Here is a 21,944-nt window from a genome sequence, read left to right on the forward strand (position 1 = left end):
TAGCAGTATGCTTAGGGACATTGTCCTGCTGGAAGGTGAACCTCCGTCCCAGTCTCAAATCACTGGAAGACTGAAACAGGTTTCCCTCAAGAATTTCCCTGTATTTAGTGCCATCCATCATTCCTTCAATTCTGACCAGTTTCCTAGTCCCTGCCGATGGATAACATCCCCACAGCATGATGCTTCCACCACCATGCTTCACTGTGGGGATGGTGTTCTCAGGTGATGAGAGGTGTTGGGTTTGCGCCAGACATAGCGTTTTCCTTCATGGTCAAAAAGCTCAATTTTAGTCTCATCTGACCAGATTACCTTCTTCCATATGTTTGGGGAGTCTCCCACCTGCCTTTTGGCGAACACCAAACATGTTTGCTTATTTTTTTCTTTAAGCAAAGGCTTTTTTCTGGCCACTCTTCCGTAAGTGTACGGCTTAAAGTGGTCCTATGGACAGATACTCCAATCTCCGCTTTGCAGCTCCTTCAGGGTTATCTTTGGTCTCTTTGTTGCCACTCTGATTAATGCCCTTTTTGCCTGGTCTGTGAGTTTTAGTGGACGGCCCTCTCTTGGCAGGTTTGTTGTGGTGCCATATTCTTTCAATTTTTTAATAATGGATTTAATAGTGCTCCGTGGGATGTTCAAAGTTTAGGATATTTCTTCATAACCCAACCCTGATCTGTACTTGTCCACAACATTGTCCCTGACCTGTTTGGAGAGCTCCTTGGTCTTTATAGTGCCGCTTGCTGGTGGTGCCCCTTGCTTAGTGGTGTTGCAGACACTGGGGCCTTTCAGAACAGGTGTATATATATACTGAGATCATGCGACAGATCATGTGACACTTAGATTGCACACAGGTGGACTTTATTTAACTAATTATGTGTCTTCTGAAGGTAATTGGTTGCACCAGATCTTATTTAGGTGCTTCATAGCAAAGGGAGTGAATACATATGCACGCACCACTTTTCCGTTAATTTATTTTTAAAATGTTTTTGAAACAAGTTTTTTTTTTTTTTCACTTCACCAATTTGGACTATTTTGTGCATGTCCATTACATGAAATCCAAATAAAAATCAATTTAAATTACAGGTTGTAATGCAACAAAATAGGAAAAACACCAAGGGGGACGAATACTTTTGCAAGGCACTGTAACTCAAACATAAACAAAACAGACAGGCATTTAATCATCAGTGGTTTGGCATCATACTGAGTTTGGCACAGAGATCCAACATACTCAAAACAATGTTCAAGTAAGATCAACATAGAAAAGTTTACATAATTAACTGTATACATGTCTACAGACTGCTCGAACAGGACATCTAAGTGTCTAATACTACAATATACAAACGCAAGGCCAAAAACAAATCCTATGTGTGTACTGCTTAGTTAAGAACATACATTTAATTTAAATGTACAATATGACCATTAAAATAAGAGCTACCTGACTCTTCACTAACCGACAGACAGGCTATGGCCCAGTACCATTACGGCCCCTAGCCACTTCTCGTAGCCTCCAGCCCTTTGGTGTTCTCAGATCCTAAAGAACTGGGTAAGTGAAAGTTATATGGTGAAAGCTCTGCTTTTAGCCTATTTGGGAGGCTAGGTGGCGCCATTCCCATTCAACTTTTCCTACACATTGTGAGGTTCTTTGGAATCTATCAACGCTAAAATGTTCACCGTTTAGAAGGAGCTAGGGACCAAAATGGAAGCAGGCCTATAACATATTAAAAACGTTTAGTTTTTTTCCTTCAATATCGATTGGAGTACAAAGCTCAATGCATGACCCCTTTCTGGAGCCTGAACTTGAAGACCACACTCCCCTTGTGCGTTTTTCTCTAGATACAGAAACAATCCAACATAAAAAAATATATATATATTTTTTTAAACTTTCACTAGGACAAAGCAATCGTTCGTTTTAAACTAGACATCATTATGAGACATGAAACAGAATGGGAACGAAACATATGTAAGAGCATTCTTCTGGGTCAACATCACAGGCATTACTGCAGTGCTCGCAAATATCTGCACTTCTCCATCCATATTGTCCATGACTGGAGCTTAGGCCTTTTAAAATTCACAAAAAATAGATGAACTCTCCATTTTCCCATCATTAGTTTCCTCATTTAAGGAAGTTACATTTAGGTCAGGCAAAATTGGAAAGTCACATTTCCATTGCGACCGGAATGTTGTGCCATGATGGGTAGTGCGTTAGTGGGTTTCTGAGATTCAGAGAGGATTTGACTACTTCACTGCTGGTCCCCTTTCAAATGAACTCTGATGAAGCGGTGTTCAGCATGTAGCGATAAAAAGCATCATTTGTGCATCGTGAACAGGACAACTTGACACGTACAAATCAACAATAGTCCTGACATTTACCCTGTGTGCTGTGTCTTCGGATTAACACCTACTATAACGTCTGGTACTGTAGGTGTGCTTGAGATGATGCACTGCATCTCTTTCTGTGTCCAACAAACTATAGAACAATTCTATGGATACTGTTCCTGGAGACCAGCACCAGTACCTGGGTGTGGCAGGCAGATCAATTCTGATCTTATTTTCACTAATTGGTATTTTTTACCAATCAGATCAGCTCTGAAAAAGATCTGATGTGATTAAAGACCAATTAGTGGAATAAATATCAGAATTGGGCTGCCTGTCTAAACACAGCCTATTGGGCAGTATATGTACATCTGAGCAAAGATTAAAGGCCACTAAGTGAGCCATTGGGTCCAGGCGCAGTGCAGGGTTTAAGTTCCACTTACTTGAACTCTGAGTGCAACGGTGGTAACCCAAAGCGCTGCGACGAAGCCAGCCTTGCTCTCAGCAGTTCTTGCTGGGCTTGCGCCTCATGACAGGGCAAGAACGTTCTTGTGTGAGTCATGTAAATTGGGCTTAAGTGCTCTCTCCTTAGGGACAGTGGAAGTGCTCCTCCAGAGCAGTCTCTGGCCTAGTAGGAAGTATGCATGTCATTGTCATCCCCTTCATATATAACCAGAACTTCTGACATATATATATATATATATATATATATATATAATAAAAACATGCTTTGTACAGTTCCAGTTCTTGTCCCTTGTGCAGCTTAACACCTAAAAACCCATGTAAAACAATTAAAAACAGCTAAACGTTAGCATTAGTGCTAACAAGACATTCCACATTGCACTATGGCCCTCAGCAAGTATGGATTTTGAAGAGTGCTGTGCTAGCACTGCGTGCGTATATCCAGATTTTGGCAAAATACTGTTCTCTTTCTGTGTGGGGAATGCTGTGTTGAGTTGTATGTTACTGTGCAACATCCCTATAAAATTCACAAAACGCAGGCGGTCTCTTCAATGAATCCACTCAAAAAAGACTAGGCTTTCAGCTCATAGTCCTCTGTCTGTACATGGTTGAACTGAGGTTCCTCATTCAAGTACGTGCTCATGTCTGACCCAGATTTGATGGTAATGACAATGAAAATCTGGATGCAGTGTGGCGCTCCGGCCAGCAGAAAGCGCTGTAGGTCCAGACACCCCAGCCCAGTCAGTTCACCAAAAGGACATCCTCGTATGTTGTCGTTCTGAGGGAAGAAACAAACATTGTATACACGATAGCACATACACATGTAGAAAAATATAGACGTCTCTCAACCATGATAGAAAGGATAACAGTGAATGCATCTGTTATTGTCTGGTTATTCAAGTGGCATCTACTGCTGTTCATTTCTACAGACTAAAATCCATCCCCATCAAGGCTAGGTGGAGCCATCACCATCATCTTACACCCATCGGACTCCTTCAGATCTGCAAACACTGAAGAGGTTAGGCGCTGGAGGGTGGTTTCTGAACCCGGCCTTGACCGCTAACTTCAGTCTTGACCTGTGCCCTCTGACCTACCGGTCACAGCAGCAGAAGAAGGAGCAGGGCGAGGTCTCAAGGCCCTGGAACTTCCCCGAGCTGGGCGTGTCAGTGCACTCTGCGATGAAGGCGTGCAGGTCCGTAATGTGGTAGGGCTCCTGGGTTTGGTGCTGGAGGGACAGGAGAGGAAACAGGCATCCATGTTTAGGTTACTCACTCTCTGCATCTCAAATGGCACCCTATTCCCTATGTAGTGCACTACTTTTGACCAGGGCAGTAGTGCACTATATAGTGAATAGGGAGCCATTTGGGATGCGGACAGTGTGTGTATCATGATCGGTTGGCTTTCACTAGGTGTTGTTGTTTGTAATTGGCTTCCGTTTGTACCGCTATGAGCAGTGAACATGACTGTTCTTTATGAGGAATGCAACTCTAAATATGAATCCACATCCCACAGAAGTTATTGTGTAAACCCAGCTATACGCCTCAACTCCAAATGAATGTAAAAGACAAGCACCAAATAAGAAATTATACAGTGCTTATCTTTTACATTCATTTGGATTAGAGTCCGTTTAAAGGGATACTTCGGGATTTTGGCAATTAAGTCCTTTATCTACTTCCCCAGAGTCTGATGAACTCGTGGATACTATTTTTATGTCTCGGTGTGCAGTTTGAAGGAAGTTGCTAACTAGACTTAGCGCAATTGCTAACTAGCGTTAGAGCAATGACTGGAAGTTCAGGGTAACTGCAAGCATGCTAGTAGATATTATAGTCTTCCAGTCACTTCCGTAACGCTAGTTAGCAATGGCTTGAGAAATGACCTCTAACTTCCTTCATAGATAATATTTAGATAAAGGGCTTTAAAGTCTCATGACTCTTGGCTGTACCTTGGTCTCTATAAACGTACATCGTTGAAGAACATTTTCTAATTAAATCACACAGCAGATTATGAGTTTTACTATTTTTGTTTTTACACAGATCTGTGCTCTTTTGCCTGAGGAAAATGTTGCCCTTTGTTGTTACCTTGATGGTTTCGTAGGCGCCGGTGATGAGGGCGATGAAGAGCGAGAGCACCATGTAGATGAAGAGGGAGATGAAGGTGTAGAGGTAGACCTGGCTGAACACCCACACCAGCATGCTGCTCTCCTGCATCTCCGAGAAGGTCACAAACATGTCATCGCCGTTGATCAGCGAGAACAGGCACTCCGACACCATGGAGAGAGAGCGGAACTGACGGAGGGAGAGAGTGAGGGAGAGAGATAGGGAAACAGTTACGTCTCATGTATTTCATAGCAATACAGCTTAATGAATTGAATACGATAGGGAGAGAGACCTAAATTACACAGACAACCATATGACTTAACATGACCTTTCTCACTGTATGATATAAACAGTGAATTGGTTCAAAATTATTGAGGATTCAGTACACACACAAACATAAAAAATAAAATTACATCCATAAGGGCCAGTAAATATTGAATTATAATAATACACAAATCACATATTATTATCACAGTACGTCATTATTGTGTAAAATCCCACAATGCACAATTGTGCAATCATCACTGAACCATATGGGGTGTCCCCCTCCAGATTCATTCCTTTTCAATCAATTTGCCGGCCCACTCTGTTATTGGCCTACATCTTCTTCTGTTAGCATTTCTGTCTGTGCTTCAAAATGGTGGCAGTCTGTACCTTGACGTGATAGGGCCCCAGCACGATCCAGCCACAGAAGCAGTAGCCCAGGTAGATCACAGCTACACAGCAGGAGAACCGGATTACGTTGGGGAACGCAGCTCGCAAGGTCACGATCAGGATCTGAGAGGGAGAGAGCCAGGAGTGTGGGTGAATCACTGTCATAGTTAGTAAGTGTGTGTGTGTGTGTGTGTATACTGTAGGCAACTTACATTGTACTTCTGGAAGAAGCTGAGGTAGCGAATGACTCCGACCCACACCAACAAGGTGGAGGTCCCCAACAGGATGCCACACTCATCATACGATGACAAATTCTGTAGGGAGATATACAACTCATAAATGCCTCATGAGCTTAGCACAACTGTCTTTGTCATTACCCAAACTGAGAAGAATGTTTTGGCTGGCGATTTTAAATAATTATTTAGCATTTTTCTCTGGGAAAAATAAAGCTTTTCTATTCTACTCTGAGCAGTAGAGAAAAAGTCCCCTAGAGGGGGACTGACCTTAGACTCGATGGCGATCTTGATGAAGCTGCCGATCATGGTGAGGACGTCACTGATGATGAGCAGGATGTACCAGCCATTGATGAATTCCATCCTTTCATCCCAGCTTACATTCCGGCCCAGGTTAGTCTTGAAGAACTCGACAAACTCCTGTTACCCAGAGACAGAGAGGAGTTGGGTGGCCCTACTGGAAAGACCAGTATTCACACACTCGGTTTTCGTGTTTGTCACGCCCTGGCTCTGGGGACTCTAGTATGTTGAGCCAGGGTGTGAGTTTTCATGTGTGTTGGTTCTAGTTGTTGTATATCTATGTCGGCCAGGGTGGCTCCCAATCAGAGACGGCTGTAGCTCGTTGTCTCTGATTGGGAGTCATACTTAGGTAGCCGTTAGGCATTCATTCATTGTGGTTTCGTGTTCGTGTTGGTTTGTGTTTGACCATTGACTGTCACGTCATCGTTTTGTTGTTTTTGATCGTGTGATCATTATATAAATAAATATGTTCGCATTCAACGCTGCGCCTTGGTCCTCCTCTCTTCCCGACGATCGTGACAGTGTTGCAGAACATTACTCCAAAAGTGGAATCACTTCAAAGAATGCCAATCCACTCAACAAACAAATATATATATATATATATATATATATATATATATTTCTTCCACCCTACTCCCCAACCCTATAACAAGCAAACAAATGTATCTACAGTATGTTCTCAGATAATATATACCATTTAGCAGACGCTTTTATCCAAAGTGACTTACAGTCATGCCTGCATACATTTTACGTATGGGTGGTCCCGGGAATCGAACCCACTATCCTGGCGTTGCAAGAGCCATGCTATACAAACTGAGCTATAGAGGACCACTAGATTGGATGTTCCTCCTTCTAACCACTTTGTCTCTTCCTACCCTCTACCTCCCAGTAACTTACGGCCTGTAGTCTGATGCCTCGGAGTATGGAGCGGCCACACAGCACCAGGGACAGCATACAAACGATCGCCACCACCACGTCAAACGTTAGCCGCGTGTGGTTCTCCGCTGAGAGGGAGGGAGGGAAGGAAAGAGAGAGAATTCAGTGGCTTTAATCAAGTAGAAACATTGGGGTGAATCCTTACTTCCACTTAAGTCAACATTTCACATTGACATCAATGCGTGACTAAGTGAAAATTCTTACGCGACGTTTAGAAATGTCTTAGGAGGTCAAATGAAGATGGCGATAGGGGAAATTGCTTAGTGTTTACATAGTCTTTGTCTTGTGGTACAAGCTGTACCGGTTAATTTCTGTTTGGTCAATATGTGTGTCGTTTTGTATTGACCTTTGCACACGCTGATTTTTATTTATTTATTTTTGACTCTCTTACCAGGTCTCTCTCGAATAAAACTGGTTTTTCAACCTCAAGAGATTCTCTTGGGTCATAATAATTAGGGCACACCGTAGAAAAATATTTTGCCAACGGAAGACGTTCAGGTAGTCCCTACATTTCAGTCCGTTTCTCCCGTTTGGTTTCTAATTAATATTACCCTGGTGAAATAAATGTTTAATAAAAAAAAACGTCTCTATCTCACCATGGCCAGACACACTGGGGTCTTTACACTCCTTTATAAAAGCCTGGTTTTCCAGACTGATCCTCACTTTACCACTGTGAGCCTTGTTGTCCAGGACTATCTGTAGAAACAGATGGAAAGAACAACAGATCAGACTTTGATACAGGTACTAGCACTTAAAATTAAACATAGAAAAAACAGTGGCAGACTCTTCAAGGGATAATATAAGAAACAGGTTATAGGTTACCTCTAATATACAGGTTTCCACAGCAACTACTAAACACTAAAAAGGTTACAATGAGTCACAGACTGGGTAGGACCATTTGCAGGAAGTGGTGGGGGAGGGAATCACCGTTATGAAGAACGTGTAACAGTCAGGAATCTCGTTGTTGATGATGGTCTGAACGTTGATGGCCTTTAGTTGGAACTGTATCGTCACGTTTATGAGTCTAGACAATAAAGAGTGAAAATAAAAAATGAAGAGGGATACCAGGGTTGTGTCAAAGTGAAAGCAAAGAGAAACATTTTCAGACACAAAACAAAAACGTTTCTTATTGGACAAGTCAAGGTAGACCCTCCCTGTTTTTGTTAGTTTCTGTTTGGCGTCTAATGAACATAACCCAGGGCTATAGGTAGTGTGTAAACAGTTTGTGGATGTGTGTGAGAGATACAATCACTTGTCAACAGTCAGATACTACAAAGATGGATGTCCCATCTATCTTAGTTGTAGACAGACAGAAAACATGGGAGCCCGAAGTCATTTGAAAAGACATTTGAAAAATGAAGCCTTACTTGTGGAACTTGAGGGTAAAGTTCTTGTAGTCAATGCTTAAAGGCGCTTGAGGGACCGACAGAGGGTTAACCCCCACACATTCTAGTAACAGGACAGAGGGACAGAGAGAGAGAGAAGTTAGTCATTTCAGGGGCTGTCAATGTTTTTCCTTATAGAAATAGAATTACATTGAAATAGAATTACCATTACACTGAAATAAACATCTGTTCTAGTAATTATATGTCTATGGTTATTCTGTTCTGGTGATCATGTCAAGAGTCAAAGGGCAGGCCATTTCAATACCAGGTGATTTTTATTGTTTAATGTGTTTCCCTTTTAGTCAGTAGTATTGTCTCAAGTGTCAGCTCATATAAGGAAGTGGGGCTTTCTGCTACATTCACATGATTGGGGAACAATACAGTACTTATACACATGTTTAGTCAATAAAAAATTATACAGTTACGATGAACTGTTACTGAAAATATGACGTGGTACTGGAAATAAGCAGCTTAGCAACTCTTTGGGTAGTCCCCATTGTTACAGTAAATTAAATAACTTAACTTCAGGCTAGACAAGGCTAGGGCATAAAGCAATGGTCAATCACCAAACTTGGCCCTGAAAAGCTACAAGGCGTGCAGGCTTTTGTTCAAATCTGGCACAAAACTCAACCTTTTTCAACCAGTCAACTAATCATCAAAAGAATGATAAGCCAAATCAGGCGTTTTGGAACAGAACTACATTTAGGTTGAGTCCCAAATGGCACCCTATTCCCTATGGCGTGCACTACGTTTGACCAGGGCCCTAGCTCTAGTACCAGGGTTGGGGACCGCTGGCATAATGCAAGAAAGTATATCCACGTACCTGTGATAACATGAGGGTCAATGTTGAAGGTATCATTGGCGGGATCGATGCTGCCCTTCTTGTAGTACTGCTGGCAGAGAGAGAGGGCACTCCCGTTCACCCCGACCCCATAGACATACGCATAGCTTCCCACCGTGGTCTCGGGTAGCACCAAATACTGTGCGGGAGGAGGAAGGGTACAAGGATGGAGAATAAGGCCCTGCTCTAATATTTTAAAATAACTCCTCCCTCTTTCCTCCATAATTTGAGGTAAGCACTGATCTCTATGCGGATTAGTGGACGATTAGTGAACGTAACTAGTGAACGTTTCCACACTACCGCTTTCACCAATCAAACTCGCTCAGATCTGTGATTACTTCAAATGATGCAGGCAGGAAAGGATACATTCTAAATATTCAAACAGGGCCTAAGCGTTGGAGACTTTTAGTTGAAAGTTGAGGATGAAATCAAACTCGCTCAGATCTGTGATTACTTCAAATGATGCAGGCAGGAAAGGATACATTCTAAATATTCAAACAGGGCCTAAGAGTTGGAGACTTTTAGTTGAAAGTTGAGGATGAAATCATGAAGGGGATGAGATGTGGTCCTTCTTTGCACTGCATGGACATGTTTACATATCAGTCTGTATGCCGGGTCTTGTTCATTAGGTACCAAACGGAGAGATTTCCTGAAACTCTCATTAACATTTTCCTTTTAAAAACATTTTCCGTTGCATGCCCTAATGAACATGACCCAGGTGTCATTAGAGACTGTTACCTGGTCTAAGGCATATAAGATGTGTTCATTGACATCACTCTTTGTGTACACGGCGAACGTGTCGTCGGAGCCCTCGTCATAGTCCTTCAGGAAGATGTGCTTAAAGGTCAATGTGTTCTCCTCCTTGAACGTCACCACCATCTGGTTGCTGAGGCCAAACAACACCAGCTGATGGAGGGAGGGAGGGAGGGAGGGAGGGGGGGAGGTAGGGAGGGAGGTAGGGAGGGAGGGAGGGAGGTAGGGAGGGAGGGAGGGAGGGAGGGAGGGAGGGAGGGAGTCAGAGAAGTGTTTTATTGAAGGAAAGTGACTGTTCTACAACTATAACATAACCCATATGAAACAAATTGTCAGTTGTTATGGACTTCAGGTTGTTGGTCCCACCATAAAACCTGAGCTTTGCCATGAGGGCGTTTAACATTTATTGTTCATACACTCAAAGTACATATGAAACAGAATAGCGGCTGTCATGGGGGGAGTCGATGTGTGTAGTTACCTGCACGGTGACAATGACAATCTTGAGCAGCTGCAGGCCCAGTTTGAAGGGCTTGCGGCCCTTGGCGTGGAACTTGTCACAGGGGCTCATGAAGAAGTACTTGAGCTTCCTGCGCAGGGCCTCCTCTTCCTGCTCCGCCCCCAGCCAGCCCCCCGCATTCGCCGTGGGCAACTGGGGGTTGCCATGGCTGGGTCTGTGGTGAACATGCTTGCCGCTGCTGTCGCTGGAGCCGTAGCCGTGAGGTGACACAGAGGAAACCAACCTGTCCTTCTCTGAGAGACGGAGACATAAAGAGCAAGGGAAGAAAAAGAAAGAAAAAACATGTTAGCAATGACAGAAGGATAGTGAGTCTGACTAATATGAACAGTCAGTGGATAACTGAGCAAAACTCCAATGTAATCTGCAATAGCACAACGCAACGGCACTCCATATTAGTGCTATTTCCTCTGTGAGCCCGAACACTGTTTAACCAGTGTTGTGGCTTTGAACCGTTGACACAGTTGCGTACTTAAGCAATAATGCACGAGGAGGTGTGGTATATGGCCAATATACCACGGCTAAGGGCTGTTCTTATGTACGACGCAACAAGGAGTGCCTTATTGCTATTATAAACTAGTTACCAACGTAATTAGAGCAGTACAAATAAATGTTTTGTCATACCAATTGTTTACGGTCTGTTATACCACGGCTGTAAGCCAATCAGCATTCAGAGCTCGAACCACTCAGTTTATAATGATGAATAGGCTACGTATTGTAATGTTACACACATCTCTTTCTTTTTGTGACGGCTCTTGTACTAGTTTTGGCAGCTTTCATTCATTACATTTCCTAATCTCCCTCACCTCATATAGTCATCCTTCATCACGTCTCTATCTAGTAAAACCCTGGAGGTGACACAGGCCAGCTTACTAAAAAGAACACCCAGATCAGAGGCTCTGGGCTGGGCCGGGCGAGACAGACAGCCTCCCTGGAGGAAGAGAAGCGGGTGACTGGTGTGCTATGGCTGGCAGCTCTGCCACTCAAGGATGACAGAAACACACCACTGGAGATGGCTGGAAGATGCAAAAAGACTCCAGAGATGGTTGGGCTACTGCTATGCGACTACACCCGTCTGACTAGGTAGTCATTTGTCAAAGGAGCAGAGCTTCAAGGTGCGATGCTACACATTTTGATTGATGTCGTCGATAACATAAACCATAAAGGTGTAATAAAAACCTAAAATATTTGCACCTTCAGTGAAGAGACTGCTGGTGAAAGCTGAATTCAACCTGAGTCCTCCAAACGAACACATAATAATAACAGACTTAGAAGAGAAATGTGGACCATATAAACTCAGCAAAAAAAGAAACGTTGTAATAATTGTACAGATCTTCATTGTAAAGGCTTTAAACACTGTTTCCCGTGCTTGTTCAATTAACCATAACCAATTAATGAACATGCACCTGTGGAATGGTCGTTAAGACACTAACAGCTTACAGACGGTAGGCAATTAAGGTCACAGTTATGAAAACTTAGGCCACTAAAGAGGCCTTTCTACTGACTCTGAAAAACACAAAAAGAAAGATGCCAAGAGTCCCTGCTCATCTGCGTGAACGTGCCTTAGGCATGCTACAAGGAGGCATGAGGACTGCAGATGTGGCCAGGGCAATAAATTGCAATGTCCGTACTGTGAAACGCCTAAGACAGCGCTACAGGGAGACAGGACGGACAGCTGATCGTCCTCGCAGTGGCAAAACACGTGTAACACTTGCACAGGATCAGTACATCACACCTGCGGGACAGGTACAGGATGGCAACAACAACTGCCCGAGTTACACCAGGAACGCACAATCCCTCCATCAGTGCTCAGACTGTCCGCAATAGGCTGAGAGAGGCTGGACTGAGGGGTTGCAGGCCTATTGTAAGGCAGGTCTTCACAAGACATCACTGGCAACAACGTCGCCTATGGGCACAAACCCACTGTCGCTGGACCAGACAGGACTAGCAAAAAGTGCTCTTCACTGACGAGTCGCGGTTTTGTCTCACCAGGGGTGATGGTCGGATTCACGTTTATTGTCGAAGGAATGAGCATTACACCGAGGCCTGTACTCTGGAGCGGGATCAATTTGGAGGTGGAGGGTCCGTCACGGTCTGGGGCGGTGTGTCACTGCATCATCGGACTGAGCTTGTTGTCATTGCAGGCAATCTCAATGCTGTGCGTTACAGGGAAGACATCCTCCTCCCTCATGTGGTACCCTTCCTGCAGGCTCATCCTGACATGACCCTCCAGCATGACAATGCCACCAGCCATACTGCTCGTTCTGTGCGTGATTTCCTGCAAGACAGGAATGTCAGTGTTCTGCCATGGCCAGCGAAGAGCCCGGATCTCAATCCCATTGAGCACGTCTGGGACCTGTTGGATCGGAGGGTGAGGGCTAGGGCCATTCCCCCCAGAAATGTCCGGGAACTTGCAGGTGCCTTGGTGGAAGAGTGGGGTAACATCTCACAGCAAGAACTGGCAAATCTGGTGCAGTCCATGAGGAGGAGATACACTGCAGTACTTAATGCAGCTGGTGGCCACACCAGATACTGACTGTTACTTTTGATTTTGAACCCCCTTTGTTCAGGGACACATTATTCCATTTCTGTTAGTCACACGTATGTTGAACTTGTTCAGTTTATGTCTCAGTTGTTGAATCTTATGTTCATACAAATATTTACACATGTTAAGTTTGCTGAAAATAAACGCAGTTGACAGTGAGAGGACGTTTCCTTTTTTGCTGAGTTTAGTTAGTGGGTAAAAGAGCTAGTTCAGCAGTAATGGAAAAAAAGGAAGTGGAACTTGGAAATGAACTGCTGTTATGAACTGGGTCACCAGGATGTAAGTTTACCAGAACTCGCAGACCAGACAGAAGACACAAAATCTGGTCTGACGGACGCAGATGAGAGAATCACTGTGATTATGTGTGTGTAGGATTGTGTGAGGCAAGGTTGATATCTCAATGTTTACTGTGCATGACTGTCTAGGAATATTGACCTATTGTAAGCCATCCACAATAATCACCTGCATTTCTAATGATCTTTAGTTCGGCCAAGTGAATGAGAGAAGCCTATCTAGGGGTGGAAGACCTACCTACAGTATATCAACTTGCACACACAGAGCCTTGCAAGGTCACAAACACTCACAGACATGACAGCAGTTGCGTGACTCTCCCAGTCAAAAACAATTCAGACCTGTGCTGAAAGAATTTCACTATGTAACATTTCGTGCCAGCAATAGGAGCCTGAGCCAAGAAATTGACAGATCTTGATGGGGCATTTCGGCCATCAAGGCCGACAGCAATTGTCTCACTAAGCCGCACTAAGAGATAGAGTCAATCAAACTGAATAAATCCGCTGAAAAATCCTGCTCTTCCAGTTCAGGGCAGTCGATGGTGTGGTAGAGAAGGCTTAATAGACAACTCTGCATCTTGTCCGTCAGTCATAGTCAGCACTGTGACCATCAGTCTGCCAGTATCTCTGTATCACTACAATGGATCAGCAGCTATCAGTCTGCACTGGGCCACACAGGGAGAGTAGGCTACACTACGCAACCTCACTGGAACCAGTAAACAAGCAAAGCTGCTCGACCTCTCTGTCAACTCTTAACTATGGGTGATCTCCATTTCCTGTTTCTATTTTCTCCTGTGGCGAGAGGACATGGTTATGAGGTGGACTTTTTGTTATTGCTATTATTTAACTTTAAACTGTTTCTCAGTCTCAAAATGCGCATCAGCCAATTAAAATTGTTGATTTACTTGCACGTGATAGAACGCTACATTGTAGCTGGTCCCATCAGATAACCTGGCACACGTTAGCCCTATGCTAGCCTCACCAGCTGACAGTGATTATTTCCTGTAACAAATTCTGCATCAGCCTATAAAAGATCTTAGACTTTATATCCACCAACCAATGGCATTTGTTAAAATAGGTCAACCCTGGACACCAGAGGGATATTTAAAACCTATAAATTCAAAGTTTACTTTTGTTCCATTCGTGTGTAACAATGTCATGTGCCAATATTGCATTGATGCACCTTTGACTAGGCTACTAGCTACTAGTACTAACATTAGACAAAATGTTAACGCTTTTTCTCATCTGTTTCACACACATCTATGTGCTTTCATGTAAAAAAGATAAATGAGGTCCTTACAACGTACGTTTATCGTACATCGTGAAAAAAACAAGTAATGTACCATTATTACCATTGCTTCTATGTGGCACATACTGCTAAAGCGGTTGACTCGAAATCGATAGCGCACTTTAACCATGGGTTTGAGCCCACCTCGCAACAAGCTTTTTTGTTGAGGAAAAAAAACTGTCCTTCATGTTTGATCCAAAACGTATATGTGACGAAGTGGATGATTATAATAATTAGGGTTGTCACCGATTTCAAAAAATATTGGGCGACCGAGAGTCGTCTGTTCTTTCGACAAATATATTGGTAAACATTTTAAAACGTGTATTTTTCCATGTTTGAATAAAATCAACTATGCAGGCTACTGAGCTTGTCTGATATTTAAGCACTGCAATTAAAAATGAAGACACACAAATTACTAAAGAGGGAGCCAGAGATCAATATGTCCTAACCAGAAGAAGAAAAACCTGTTCCCGCTGCCCGCTGCTGCTGGCCCTCCCAGATTCTGCCATTACGCTCCTGAAGTTGCCGGTAATAGGCTACACCAGCGGTCGGTAACCTTTTCCATTTGGAGTGCCAAGTTATCCTGCCATTTCTAATAATATTTGTGCCAGTTATGATTTACATATGCACATTTTGGTGGAACAGTTTAATTTAATTTATAATAATGTCTTCATATCTCAAAATCAATGTCATGTGGTTAATCAAAATTCTAAATGAAAATGATACAAATCTAAAAGTAACTTCTATTGCCATTGCCAATATGTAAAAATAGTCTACATAAAGCCAACAATTAAAACATTGCAGCCCGCAGGTAGAAAATATCCTGGTGAAAGTAAATATCCTATAAATCACATAAAATATTCTGGGTCCTCAGAGTTTCCTGCCAGTGAGCTCCGGACAGACAGACACAGCTGTAGGCTATTTTGTGCAAGGTATAAGAAGTAATCACGTAGGCCTATTTTATGACGTTTCCACCGGATCAGAGCATTACATTTTTTCCCCTTTCATGCTGAGTGGCAGGCTAATCGAAAGGAAGAGAGCTGGAAAGATTTTTCAAATAGGCTATGTTGAGTAACTATTGTCATTCTCAATGGATGTAAAAACAGACTTTGTTTACTTGCTGTTTGAGGCAAAGAAAAAATTACTTTGAGAAGCTCCACAGTGATGGTGAGTTAAGACAATCAGAATTGACAACTCGTAAATGGAATGAAATAAACCAAAACTTGTTTCTCACAAGTGTAGCCTAGGCTATGCACTCTGCAAACAACGTGTCCATTCCGACAATGACAACGGTAAGACTGTAATAATAATACACTGCTCAAAAAAATAAAGGGAACACTAAAATAACACATCCTAGATCTGAATGAATGAAATAATCTTATTAAATACTTTTTTCTTTACATAGTTGAATGTGCTGACAACAAAATCACACAAAAATGATCAATGCAAATCAAATGTATCAACCCATGGAGGTCTGGATTTGGAGTCACCCTCAAAATTAAAGTGGAAAACCACACTACAGGCTGATCCAACTTTGATGTAATGTCCTTAAAACAAGTCAAAATGAGGTTCAGTAGTGTGTGTGGCCTCCACGTGCCTGTATGACCTCCCTACAACGCCTGGGCATGCTCCTGATGAGGTGGCGGATGGTCTCCTGAGGGATCTCCTCCCAGACCTGGACTAAAGCATCCGCCAACTCCTGGACAGTCTGTGGTGCAACGTGGCATTGGTGGATGGAGCGAGACATGATGTCCCAGATGTGCTCAATTGGATTCAGGTCTGGGGAACAGGCGGGCCAGTCCATAGCATCAATGCCTTCCTCTTGCAGGAACTGCTGACACACTCCAACCACATGAGGTCTAGCATTGTCTTGCATTAGGAGGAACCCAGGGCCAACCGCACCAGCATATGGTCTCACAAGGGGTCTGAGGATCTCATCTCGGTACCTAATGGCAGTCAGGCTACCTCTGGTGAGCACATGGAGGGCTGTGCGGCCCCCCAAAGAAATGCCACCCCACACCATGACTGACCCACCGCCAAACCGGTCATGCTGAAGGATGTTGCAGGCAGCAGAACGTTCTCCACGGCGTCTCCAGACTCTGTCACGTCTGTCACATGTGCTCAGTGTGAACCTGCTTTCATCTGTGAAGAGCACAGGGCGCCAGTGGCGAATTTGCCAATCTTGGTGTTCTCTGGCAAATGCCAAACGTCCTGCACGGTGTTGGGCTGTAAGCACAACCCCCACCTGTGGACGTCGGGCCCTCATACCACCCTCATGGAGTCTGTTTCTGACCGTTTGAGCAGACACATGCACATTTGTGGCCTGCTGGAGGTCATTTTGCAGGGCTCTGGCAGTGCTCCTCCTGCTCCTCCTTGCACAAAAGCGGAGGTAGCAGTCCTGCTGCTGGGTTGTTGCCCTCCTACGGCCTCCTCCACGTCTCCTGATGTACTGGCCTGTCTCCTGGTAGCGCCTCCATGCTCTGGACACTACGCTGACAGACACAGCAAACCTTCTTGCCACAGCTCGCATTGATGTGCCATCCTGGATGAGCTGCACTACCTGAGCCACTTGTGTGGGTTGTAGACTCGGTCTCATGCTACCACTAGAGTGAAAGCACCGCCAGCATTCAAAAGTGACCAAAACATCAGCCAGGAAGCATAGGAACTGAGAAGTGGTCTGTGGTCACCACCTGCAAAACCAGTCCTTTATTGGGGGTGTCTTGCTAATTGCCTATAATTTCCACCAGTTGTCTATTCCATTTGCACAACAGCATGTGAAATTTATTGTCAATCAGTGTTGCTTCCTAAGTGGACAGTTTGATTTCACAGAAGTGTGATTGACTTGGAGTTACATTGTGTTGTTTAAGTGTTCCCTTTATTTTTTTGAGCAGTGTATATTGAATGCATTAACAGAAATGACCATAACCAATCAAACATTGTAGATTAAAAATGATGGTAATTAACGGTAAATGTACTACTGGTGATACTGGTGTACATCTCCACATTGGATTAGTCCACTCAGACCGGCTTGAATCAGACGTGTCTCTTGTGCCATAATTTGTTTTAATATATTTGCCACTGCTCTACAAAAAAGAAAATCACGGTTGACCAAACCAGTCGACTAAATGGGGTCAGCCCTAATAGTAATGTATAGAAAACGTTGTACATGTAAGTGTAGCCTACATAAGAAATTAAGTGGTGTTTTTGATCTAACAGTCACGTTAAACTACAGTACATTCTGAAAGTATTCAGACCCCTTGACTTTTTCCACATTTTGTTAGGTTACAGCCTTATTCTAAAATGGATTAAATTGTTTTTTTCCCCCCTCATCAATCTACACACAATACCCCATAATGACAAAGCAAAAGCAGGTTTTTAGAATATTTAAAAAAAATAAACAAAACAATAACTGAAACATCAGTGGTGGCCAGCTCTAGGAAGAGTCTTGGTGGTTCCAAAATTCTTTCATTTAAGAATGATGGAGGCCACAGTGTTCTTGGGGACCTTCAATGCTGCAGACATTTTTTGGTACCCTTCCCAAGATCTGTGCCTCGACACAATCCTGTCTCGGACCTCTATGGACAATTCCCTCATGGCTTGGTTTTTGCTCTGACATGCACTGTCAACTGTGGGACCTTACATAGACAGGTGTGTGCCTTTCCAAATCATGTCCAATCAATTGAATTTACCACAGGTGGACTCCAATCAAGTTGTAGAAACATCTCAAAGATGATAAATGGAAACAGGATGCACTTGAGCTCAATGTCAAGTCTCATAGCAAAGGGTCTGAATACCTATGTAAATTAGGTATTTCGGTTTTGTATTTTTTATAAATTTGCAAAAATGTCTAAAAACCCGTTTTCGCTTTGTCATTATGGGGTATTGTGTGTAGATTGATGAGGGAAAAAAACATTTAATCCATTTTAGCATTGTAACGTAACAAAATGTGGAAAAAGCCAAGGGGTCTGAACACGGTTTTAGCCGAACCCTTCGAAACACAATATGTAAAAATAAATAAATGTAATTCTACATTTCAAAGGAAAAATTCACCTGGGATTTGAACATCGCAAACAGCTAAAAATGACCAGAAACCTGGCTCGCAACACTGTGAGCTATCTGTCCAATTGAACTTTTGTGCGTGTTTTAGTAACTTTGATTAGCAGATGGTGCCATGTGACTTATGTTAAGGACGCTCTCATGAAAAAGTGTTCAGTCACGTCAGGGAGGAAGAGGCGAAGCGAGAGGGTTTACTCCGCCTAAAATCTGTCCACATAAGCAGATCATTCATTATTAAGCAAGTGAGGAGTTTTGTATGTGGGGAAATGAGAGAATGTCGAATTTAGTCACATTTTTTTTATTGCTATTTAGATACATGAGGCTTATTTGATCTAATAGAAGTTTCATAATGCTTTGGTTGTTACAAGTGTACTGATAGAAGTGTGATGCACCTGACATCCCGGCAACTTTGAGAAAAAAACACTATCTCGGAGTTGTCCCCGTTGAAATTCTAGACGGTCAATGTATATTCTTGAAGATAGCATATTATCTCACTCTCCATCGAATACAGGCATTTGACATCAACACCTCTCATCGAAAATTCAAAAAAGTATTCAAATAACGAGATGTATCCACCAATCCAAAGAGAGGAATAGGCGGGAGCTTGACAGCCTGCCGTTCCGCTCTGAGGACAACGAATCCCATTGTTACGGCGGAGACACGCATCTCGTCATTATATCCAGTATCTCCGGTCACGTCCAACTATGTCAACATTTGTAATTGGCTGATGCAGATTTTGAGACGGAGAAAAGGTTTACATTTAAACTGTTTCTAATGTTCGCAAGTATGGCCCCACATCACTTGTTAAAGGTGTGGTGAATAATTTCATAATATGCCATGTATGAGACCACAAATGAAGTACTGTAAACAATGAGTTTAAAGTATACTATGGCATGAGAAAGAAAATGCTTGATAACTGCTTGAGTGCTTACAAGACATTTTCAAAACCCCTGAACCACACACAGAGAAGTGCAGAAGTGAAAGCCTATGCCCACAGTCATATGGGCACCGTAGACTACGACACGTGAGAGGAAGTTATGAAACTGAGTGGAGGGAGGTTATCACAGAGTATGGTAGATGGAGAAACTGGGTCAGTCTGGTTTAAATGTGGCAGACATGCTATGGTGATGGGAGGGAGCAAGAGTAGTCAGGGTCTTTGGGGTCTTGGAGGGGGCTCATGAAACAATAGTTTCTTTCAGCTTCCAACGCTCTAGAATTTAGGAAAAGTCTAAACGGGATCGGACTTCACCCCATTGGAGTCCCAAGGATCCTGGATAGAACGAACCCTGAAATTTAGGGGAAATGCTTAAATCAAGACTCATGAGAATTGAAGTACAGCATTGACTGCAATGGTGGGATAGAATAGAACAATTTCAAGGCTAAAATGTCCCTTGCTTTAAGTGGCCATCAGGTATAATTTCTTACCCCAAACTTGACAAGTGTAAACTGTTATTGGCCAACTCTGTCAGCAGCATGTCAACATAAAGCCAACCATCTTTGCCTATTTCATCCAGAATGTCTGTAGGGGAGAGTGGGGTATGTTGAGCCAAAGGGTAAGTTGAGCCATCTCTTGTTTCTAGGAAACCATACACAAAATGTATAATTTGACCAAATATTTAGGAAGAAGTCATGATTTCATGGAGTCTGTGGAGGAAGAAACCACATGGAAAAAGTGGTAAGCAAGTTAGGTCGAACAAACTGGTTTTCACCAACTCAAATGAATTGATTGTGTTAGAGGTTTCATGATGCTTGCATATAAACCAAAGCAGATATTTTAAAGATTGTTCTATACATCATTTGGGGTCTCTATAAGCTTTAATATGAGGCCCTAAACCTAGCATGAAAGTACATCCTTGTAGTTGTGTTTGCCTTGGGGTAAGTTGAGCCAATGGCAATGGGGTAAATTGAGCCAATGGCAAGTTAAGCAAATTGAAGTGTTTTCTTCCCAGGCGTAGTAATGCAAGGCATTATCACTGGGATATGAGGTAACACCAGGGCCTGGCTTATGTTAAAAGTATTTAAAATATACAAAATGTTTGTTAGGTGATAACACTGTGTTAATAGATGTGTAAAATGATTAAAAGACAAAAAAAGCTATTGTGATTGTTTTGAATTGTGTTTGGACATGGTTTTTAAAAAGGTAGTGATAATTTGTAGGTGGCTCAACTTACCCTGTCCCACGGCACAACTTACCCCATACCCGTGGTAAGCTGTGCCAAGAGACCACTTTTTTTGGACAAGCTATGATTTCAAAACTAATATTTACATTCTGATTATTTACAGGCATACACAACATCCTGAAATAAATTATATGTATATATATTTGCTAGAATGAATATTTACATACTCTACTTTTTAAAAAACTTACCCCACTCTCCCCTATCTATTAAATGTAAAAAAATACAATAATAATTGTGCCATTGTGACTATCAGCATCTTGGTTATTTGAATGGATATGCTACTAGTTTCTATGGGAAATAATGCATCATTCATGATTCAGGAATAGCACACACACAAAGACTCATATTGCACACATCAAAGCTGCATGACTTGTCCAGCAACAGCGATCACATGATTAAAAACAATACATTTAGGTGATAACTGACTAAAGAGAGTGGATGGTACACATTTCTGCAATAACGCTTCTTCCAGTCAGTGTTTGGAAACATTGTAACAAAACATTGTTGATACTGCTGCGTCAACCTCATACAATGTTACTGTGTTATACAATGTTACTGTGTTATACAATGTTACTAATGCATTTATTCACGATTAATCACCACTAATTTTGTCCCTAAAATGAGATGTCTGTTTTATGGAGATGATTGGCAAGACAAGACAGCCCACTGTAGAGCTACGTTACACAAGCAGAATATACTCAGGGCCCTCCTTTCAATGGAAGGCATGCAACAATGTAACAAACCACTTAAAACACACAAAGTTACAAAGTAACATGTTGTCAGAAAATTCTTGAAAATGACTTGTAAACAACTCAACATACCTGAACCGGCGCCGCCGTGGTTGCAATTGCCGCTTGCTGTAGCCATGTTAACTTTGTGAAACTATGAATAAATATGCGACATAAAATCTGAATAAATAGGGCAAATAAAAGCTGTTATAAAACGCGAGTATATTGTTGGCGTAAAGTTAACTGTCCGAGAAAATAGCCATGAGGACGACGTTTTTCTGTGTTCTGCAATAACTGCATAGGTTCAGCATCAGGACAAAACATGAGTCGGTTCCTCAGACGAGATCACGTGACTCATGTACCATCATGTGAC

At 42.7% G+C, this 21,944-nt stretch overlaps 1 protein-coding gene across 1 annotated transcript; it reads right to left on the reverse strand.

Moving 5' to 3' along the window:
- Nucleotides 1-1,151: 1,151 nt before the first annotated feature.
- On the reverse strand, nucleotides 1,152-21,887 carry LOC311113659 (mucolipin-1-like). Its single transcript, XM_084156935.1, has 14 exons — nucleotides 21,665-21,887; nucleotides 10,449-10,720; nucleotides 9,956-10,123; nucleotides 9,200-9,356; nucleotides 8,359-8,440; nucleotides 7,919-8,015; nucleotides 7,588-7,687; nucleotides 6,953-7,059; nucleotides 6,026-6,175; nucleotides 5,735-5,836; nucleotides 5,523-5,645; nucleotides 4,851-5,057; nucleotides 3,867-3,997; nucleotides 1,152-3,550 (listed from the first exon to the last, which is right to left on the reverse strand). Exons 1-14 carry the CDS (start codon nucleotides 21,708-21,710, stop codon nucleotides 3,514-3,516), a joined length of 1,779 nt encoding a protein of 592 aa, XP_084013061.1. The 5' UTR covers nucleotides 21,711-21,887; the 3' UTR covers nucleotides 1,152-3,513.
- Between the last annotated feature and the right edge of the window lie 57 nt (nucleotides 21,888-21,944).

This window comes from Coregonus lavaretus (genome assembly GCF_964263955.1).
Source record: "Coregonus lavaretus genome assembly, chromosome: 40".
Lineage (NCBI taxonomy): Eukaryota > Metazoa > Chordata > Actinopteri > Salmoniformes > Salmonidae > Coregonus > Coregonus lavaretus.